This window comes from Megalobrama amblycephala, linkage group LG14, assembly GCF_018812025.1.
Source record: "Megalobrama amblycephala isolate DHTTF-2021 linkage group LG14, ASM1881202v1, whole genome shotgun sequence".
Classification (NCBI taxonomy): Eukaryota; Metazoa; Chordata; class Actinopteri; order Cypriniformes; family Xenocyprididae; genus Megalobrama; species Megalobrama amblycephala.
In genome coordinates this window covers 38,767,566-38,775,241 of record NC_063057.1, presented here as the reverse complement: position 1 = coordinate 38,775,241, position 7,676 = coordinate 38,767,566, and the positions used below count along the sequence as shown (strand labels likewise).

The following is a 7,676-nucleotide window of genomic DNA, read 5'->3' as shown; positions in this document are numbered from 1 at the left end:
TATTTAAAGGATTAGTCCACTTTTAAATAAACTTTTCCTGATAATTTACTCACCCCCATGTCATCCAAGATGTTCATGTCTTTCTTTCGTCAGTCAAAAAGAAATGAAGGTTTTTGATGAAAACATTCCAGGATTTTTCTCCTTATAGTGGACTTCAATGGCCTCCAAACTGTTGAAGGTCAAAATTACAGTTTCAGTGCAGCTTCAAAGGGCTTTAAATGATACCAGACGAGGAATAAGAGTCTTATCTAGAGAAACGATCGGTCGCTTAAAAAAAAAAAATACAACCATTTATGCTTTATAAACACAAAATATCGCCTTGAACGTACTTCCCGTTTCCGCATTCTTCAAAACGCTTACGCTGAATGTCCTACGCCTTTCTTATTCTACTTACGGAAAAAAACGAAACTGGTGCCAAGTTCGTTCCAAATCTTTTCTTCCTCTTCAATAGTTATAATCTCAAAAAACATGCATGAACATCAAAGGTATGTTGAAATATATAGTATAATACAACTTACCAGAATGTATCACGTCTCATGTAATCACTTTATTTGTGTTTCAACCGCGGAAAACGCCAATAAAACAGCTTGTGAACAATATAAGTAAGTAAGTAAAGTTTATTTATATACAGTAGCACCTATCACAGACAAGGAGGGGTCACAAAGTGCCTTACAATAAAAATAAACAAATATACTCTACAAATACCATCAATACAAACAGGCAAATCGAATTGTTAATTAAAAGCTTGTCCAAAAAGATGTGTCTTTAGAACCCATAGTGCTCAACTTTAAAGGAAGAGAGTTCCAGAGTCTTGGAGCCACTGCACAGAAAGCACGATCACCTCTCGTCTTAAGACGTGTTCTGGGAATAGTTTAAAGGTCTTGGCCTGAAGACCTAAAAACTGCTCTTTGTATACACTGTATTTAATAGATGTCACGTTTAAACGTTCTACATTTAAAACGTTTTATTCAATTTATTACTTTATATTAATATAAAGTATACTTTTGATTTATATTTTATGTTGCTCACACAAGTGGCAAAACATTTATACATAAGCTTTATGAAAATCACAAACACTTTAAATTAAAAATTAAAATAGACAAACAGGCGACTCGTTTTTTCTTTCCTTTTACATCTTTTTACAAGAAATCCCTCAGGTCATGGAGAACTTCACGAAGATACGAGTTCTATCTATGTCTCCTTGTTCACCTAAATGCCAGGTAAGGTGTCATTTTCCTTGCTTTACCCGAAGGAAAATAAAGTGTTGGCTGTGCAACAGAAACTTTAAATGGGGGGTATAATGCTATTTCATGTATTCTGACTTATTTACACTGTAAAAGAGTTGGATTCTCATAGGCCGTAAGGTGAAGCCGTTTTTCGTTTCATCTCGTTCCCATATATGGGGCACTAAATTATTTTCATTCCAATAAAAAGATCTATTGGTTTTGAGCGATAAAATAAAAGTTCTCCATGTATAATCCTGCAGTTTATGTTTTATTAGTGTTTAAAGTCGGCAATAGTTCCTTCCTCGCGTAATTGTATTTTCATCATGAGTGATTAGGCTTCGCGTCACGTGCGGGAAGCACGACCAATACAGTGGCCACTTTTTGGAACGGCGTTTAAACATGATTCCAAGATGTCTGCGCCCTTGTTGTCAATATCGAGTAGCGAAGAAGAGGAAATTACGCCGAGACCGTCTTCTAAACTCCGTAAAAAGGATTATAAACAATGCTATATGCATCTCGCGCCCATAAAGAAAGAAGAAACAAAGGATTTTACACGCACACGATGGGATACATACAGAAATAGCGTCAAACGGTGGCTTGGTTTGCACGGTGAGAATCAGAGAATAGCAGAAACATACAAACATTGTCTAGAAGTGGAGTTTGAAAATGTTCCCGAAGACGCTGGGTTTCACTCCACTTGCTACAGGCGTTTCATTGACAAAAAGCGCCTGGATGCGGCAGAGAAACGTGTCATACGGCATCCTGAAGTTCAAGATGCTCACAAAGACCAGTCTGTGTCATCGAGTAGTAGTACCTCAACAACTGAATGTCCTAAAAAGAAACTTAGGTCCAGGACGGGCCTGCCAGTAGCTTGTGCAGGTCCTGTGCTTCCTGCCTTGTGCATAATTTGTAAGAAAACAGACAAGTACATTACTGTGGCAGGCAAACGCCAGAAGGACCATCTTTCACAGGCAGAAACGTTGTCTGCAGGTGAGTAAACACACACACACACACACACACACACACACACACACACACACACACACACACACACACACACACACACGTTTTAACTTTTAAGTTTTATGCTATGTGCTGGATACCATGGCTAAATTTAAATTACAATTACATGATTTATTTAATGTTTACAGATTTTCATTGTTTTGCATACAGCTACAGCCAGAACACTCAATATTGTTTAATGGTTAACAGTTTTTATATTATGGTTTTTATTTACAATATTGTTTCATAATATATAATATTATATACTATTTATTTACAGGCCAGTTGCTGAAAGCTGCTGAGATGAAGGAAGACACTAGCATTCTTGTGCATATTCAAGACAAAGACTGTGTGTCTCTGGAGGTGCGATACCACAAGACCTGTTACAGACAGTACACCAGGTTCTTGACAAAGTCTACTGCAACAGTTACTGGGACCTCAGAAGAACAGTGAGTTATTATATTACATTATCAAATGATAATTAAAAATTGTAGTACATTTCCAAGGTAAAACATTGTCTACATAGTCTGTATATTTGTCTCTAAACACAGTTTTGACTGCAAAACTCTTGGCACAGTAATTCAATATGATGAAATGTGTAGTGGTTTGTGAGGGGTGAATGAACAAGTAATGTTTTATTACCAATTATTATATTTGATATTTAAAATAGAAGCCATTGTGAAATAGTTATGGCACAAAATAATATGTCTTTTCTGTTTTTTCTGTTGTATTTTCAGAAATGAGCCAACCTTCGATGCTAGCTACAGGATCTTCTGTGAGAGGATCATTCGCCATAGAATAATTGTAAACCAAGAGGTGCTGACACTGATGCAGCTAAGAAGGATCTTTTTAAATCTTGTGAAAAAACATGAAGATCTTGATGCTTCAAACTACAGGTAATTTAAATACCACAAGTTTCTTTTAAATACGTAGCTTTGGAAATAATGTTTATGCAACATTTTTATATATCTTTATACCATTGTGATCATCTTTCACTGTATCTTTGTTTCAGGCAGGATAAATTGAAGAGGAGGTTGATCCGTGATTTCCCCCAGCTGGTATTTCACTCGCCCAACAAGCGCAACATCAGTGAGCTGGTATTTGTTGAGACACTGTCTGCAGATAAGCTGATCGACAGGCTCCCTCATCCATCAGGTACAGAAACAACAGAGTCAACTGAGGCAACTAGCCAAAGTGACTGTGAAAACACGCCAAGTACAACAGCTGATCCGCAAAGACAAACTTCAGTGGCCTCTGTCAATACTACAGAGAGCACAAGGACACTTTATAGTGCAGCATTGATATTAAAGAATCTTCTATGTGACGCTCCTGGTATGACATGTCCATGGCCACCCACGTCAGATGATTTAAATGTGAGTGAAGCAAAATCTGTTGTGCCACTTGAACTGTACAATTTGATTTCCTGGATTATTGGTGCAACTGAGGAACCAACACTGGCCCATTATGTTGATATTACAGATGATTTGAACCTAAAAGTGATATCTATTTGTCAAGACATTGTGTATCTCGCATCTAAGGGCCGGAGGCAGACACCCAAATCATTGTGTCTTGGTCTAACCATTCGCCATTTAACAGGTTCATCACAAATTGTGTCACTTCTAAATAGACTAGGACATTGTGCATCATGGGACACAGTTGTCAGTCTAGACAGTAGCCTTGCCCAACTTCAACTAGTAGAGGGCAGAGACAGAATACCAAAGGGGTTCTCAAAGAAGGTTCCTACAATACTTGTGTGGGACAATATTGACTTTGGGGAGGAGACATTATCAGGTCGTGGAACTACTCACCACACAAATGGGATTATGCTGCAAAGTTCTGTAGTTCAACATGTGTCAACAACAAACAGACAACCACTACAGAAGGGAGTTACCTCATTCAAAGCACCCCCTTGCATCCCTATCGAACAGTACCATCAGTCTAAAAGACAAGGACCACAGAACTTGTTTCATCATGAAAGTGTTCCATTACAGGTAGACACATACAAATTAAACACCATGTCTGCTGCACAAACTGAACTGGCATATGTTTTTTTAAAGTTCATAGATGCTGAAAGATGTACAATCCCAAACTGGACAGGTTTCCATACATTGCTTCAAGGTGATGGCACTCTGCAAAAGTCAGCACTGTATTATCTTCCAGTCATTGAGGCTTCACCAACAGAGATGTCAACAGTAAACACAATCCTGAAGCGAAGTGTCCAAATTGCTGATCAGCTAGAATTGGACCATATAGTGTTAGTTTTTGACCAAGCTATATATGCCAAAGCTCAGCAAATCCGCTGGAAAGACAACGACTTTACTAAGCGTATAGTGATTAGACTAGGTGAATTTCACACATGCATGTCCTACCTGAGCATTCTAGGAAAAAGGTTTGGAGATGCAGGACTGCAAGACATACTCATTGAGTCTGAAGTTGTTGCCCCAGGATCCATCAGTGGAGTGATCAGTGGTCATCACTACAACCGCAGCATGAGGGCACACAAACTTCTGTATGAGAGTCTGCAACGCATCAGATTTCTCACCTTCTTAGACTCTTTGCCACCAGAGGAGAGAAATGAGTGTATGGATGTCATGAATGAGATCAAATGTGCATTCCTGGACAAAACCATGGATGTTTTGTGTGCAAATGAAAAATTTGACGAAATTTGTTCAAAATATGTAGACTTTGTAAAAAGAATAAGTGCAGAAAACCCAACGTTTGCCTTCTGGAGTTCATACATCGACATGGTACAGATACTCCTTCTGTTTGTGAGAGCAACACGAGAATCGGACTGGCAGCTTCACCTGTCAACAGTGCGCTTGATGATGCCATGGTTTTTTGCTTATGATCGTGTAAATTATGCTAGGTATATACCTTCATATTGGCTGGAAATGGTCAATTTGCCCCTCACCCATCCTTCTTGCCACAGTGAGCTCAGTGTTAAAGGCCAGTGGACTGTCCAACGTCAAAGTGTCCATGGATTTTCCTCGATTGCTTGTGACCAGGCCATTGAGCAAACATGCAACAGGGATTCCAAGACAAAGGGTGGTTGGACAGGGATAACACAGAATCGAGCTGCAGTATATCGGTGGATATTGTCTCAACATGAAAGGGCTGCCATAGCAAGACAATGTGAGGCAATGGCTGGTAAAACTCCCGATATAAGGAAACGTAAAGACCTTGACAGCACACGAATTCATGCTGATGAAAAGGCTGTGACCAGAATAATTTCCACCCTAGGTTGTATGCTGAATCCTTTTGACACACACCAAGATGGCATTGTGTGTCTTAGCTCTGGGACAGTCGCAGCTGAAGAAATCATGAGGGATTTGCTCACAGCTCCGGAAAAGGGGGAAAATGCTGTCAGAGAGTTTATGGACCAAAGACTGTTATCACCATCAGTTGATATATTTGCTCCCATCAAAACACAAAAACTAAAGACCTTCAGTGACCAAGCAAAGACAAAGAAGAAATCGGCAGCAGGCAAGGAAGTGATTCTGCGTGCCGACAAGAAGCTATTCTCCAGACTACTCATCATAGGTCAAAGTAGAAAGATAGAGCTGCGGGAAATTCTGTCCTACTCCTTGGGAACTGTGTCATATCCTTTAGCCAGTGCTGATGGTTCACTTGCTAAAACAAACAAATCAGCTTTAATGGATTTATTGGAAACCAAAGGTGAAGAATGTTTAGTTGACAAAGTTCCGGCAGATGGAGCTATTCTCTTCGATGGAATGGCGGTCATTCAAGCCATTCGGTCCATACCAAGTACCTTTGGAGAGCTCGCCGAGACCATACTGCAGTACATAGTCAAGCTTGCTCTGAAGTACAACTGTACACGGATAGACTTTGTGATTGACCAGTATCCGGAAATGAGTATTAAAAATCTAGAACGTTCACGTAGAGCTGGTGGTGGTACACAACTGGTGAAAATTTATGGACGGGATCAGAAGACACCAACACAATGGAAAAAGTTTCTATCAGATGGAACAAACAAAGAGGCACTGGCAGAATTCCTCTATGTTGTGTGGCGAGATGCTGATCTTACCACTGTGGGCAAGGACTTAAGCTTGTACATAGCACATGGAGACCTGTGTCACTGCGTGAACGTAATGCAGGAAATAAAGACTCTCAGTGCTGTTGAAGAACTGACATGCGATCATGAGGAATGTGACACCAGGTTGTTTTTACATGCACAACATGCTGCAAATGAACATCAAACTGTAGTCATCAAGAGCCCTGATACTGATGTGGCAGTGATTGCTTTAAGTCTGCAGCCAGATTTACCATGTAAGTTGTATTTTTTCACAGGGGTTGGCAACAAAACAAGGATCATTGATTTAGCTAAGTTGTCATCAGCTCTTGGCACCAGTGTGTGTTTGTCACTTATTGGGATCCATACCTTCTCAGGTTGTGACTCTACAAGTGCCTTTTATGGCAAAGGCAAAAGAAAGGCATTTTCTGTTGCTTGTGAGAAAGAGGAATACCTGAATGCATTTACAAATCTGGGTAAAAGTTTTAACCTGGACCAGTCTACCTTTGACATACTTTGCAAATATGTGTGCCACCTCTATGGCCAGTCATCTGCCGAAAATGTGAACGATGCAAGATACAAAGCATTCTGCATGGCATCATCAGCTTTGCCAGAACTATCCATGCCTCCGACATGTGATGCACTACACCAGCACTGCAAAAGGGCAAACTACCAAGCAGCCATAATGAGACATTCTCTGAAAGCTATGATGTCTGCCCCTTCACCCGTCGGCAATGGATGGCACCTTGAGAATGGGGAGTTAACAGTAACCTGGATGACTAGAAATCCTGCACCTGAAAGTGTTTTGCAGGTAGTCCACTGCAGTTGCAAGCAAGGCAAATGTGAGACTGGAAGATGTTCCTGTATGTCTGCAAGACTGTCTTGTACTGATTTTTGTCGGTGCCAGAATTGTGTAAATGTTTCAAAGGAAACAGAGGAAAGAGCTACATGGGATGGCTCTGATAGTGATAGGGATGATACTGATGAGTAAAGATGTGCTGTGCATTATCTTAAGCTGATTTTCAGTTGTAATGAATCTATTGTGGAATTGTTCATTTTTGGCATTATTCATAATTAAGGGGGGTGTGGTCACATTTTGAGTCATTTCAGCCAACTTGGGCCAAAGTGTGCTGCTTCTTTATGTTTCTGTGATTACACAGTGCCTACTGAAAATTTTGATGTATAATACATCACAGTTTTGCTAAAATTACAATGTGTATGTTTAATTTTACTTGGTGCCAATCCATGAAGTTGAAGCATATTTTCTACAAATTTGCCAAATTTTATGGTCTACATTCACACTTGAGTATTTAATGCACCAAAACCTTTCTCAAATGTTTTGGTACATGTGTAAAGGTCAGTTTGAGAGAGATTTTGTGTTGCTAAAATGAAAATAAATAAAGTTATAAGCAAAACCA

General features: G+C 39.7%; 1 protein-coding gene across 1 annotated transcript; it reads left to right on the top strand.

Annotated features, from left to right (window-relative positions):
• The first annotated feature begins 1,358 nt into the window (after window positions 1–1,358).
• Window positions 1,359–7,676, top strand: LOC125244889. Its single transcript, XM_048155266.1, has 4 exons — window positions 1,359–2,216; window positions 2,509–2,677; window positions 2,966–3,124; window positions 3,241–7,676. Exons 1-4 carry the CDS (start codon window positions 1,637–1,639, stop codon window positions 7,247–7,249), a joined length of 4,917 nt encoding a protein of 1,638 aa, XP_048011223.1. The 5' UTR covers window positions 1,359–1,636; the 3' UTR covers window positions 7,250–7,676.

Coding starts and splice junctions, on each gene's coding strand:
- LOC125244889 (XM_048155266.1), top strand. CDS start 1,637: ATGTCTGCGCCCTTGTTGTCAATATCGAGTAGCGAAGAAGAGGAAATT. Junction 2,217..2,508: donor GGCAGAAACGTTGTCTGCAG/GTGAGTAAACAC, acceptor ATTTATTTACAG/GCCAGTTGCTGAAAGCTGCT. Junction 2,678..2,965: donor ACTGGGACCTCAGAAGAACA/GTGAGTTATTAT, acceptor TTGTATTTTCAG/AAATGAGCCAACCTTCGATG.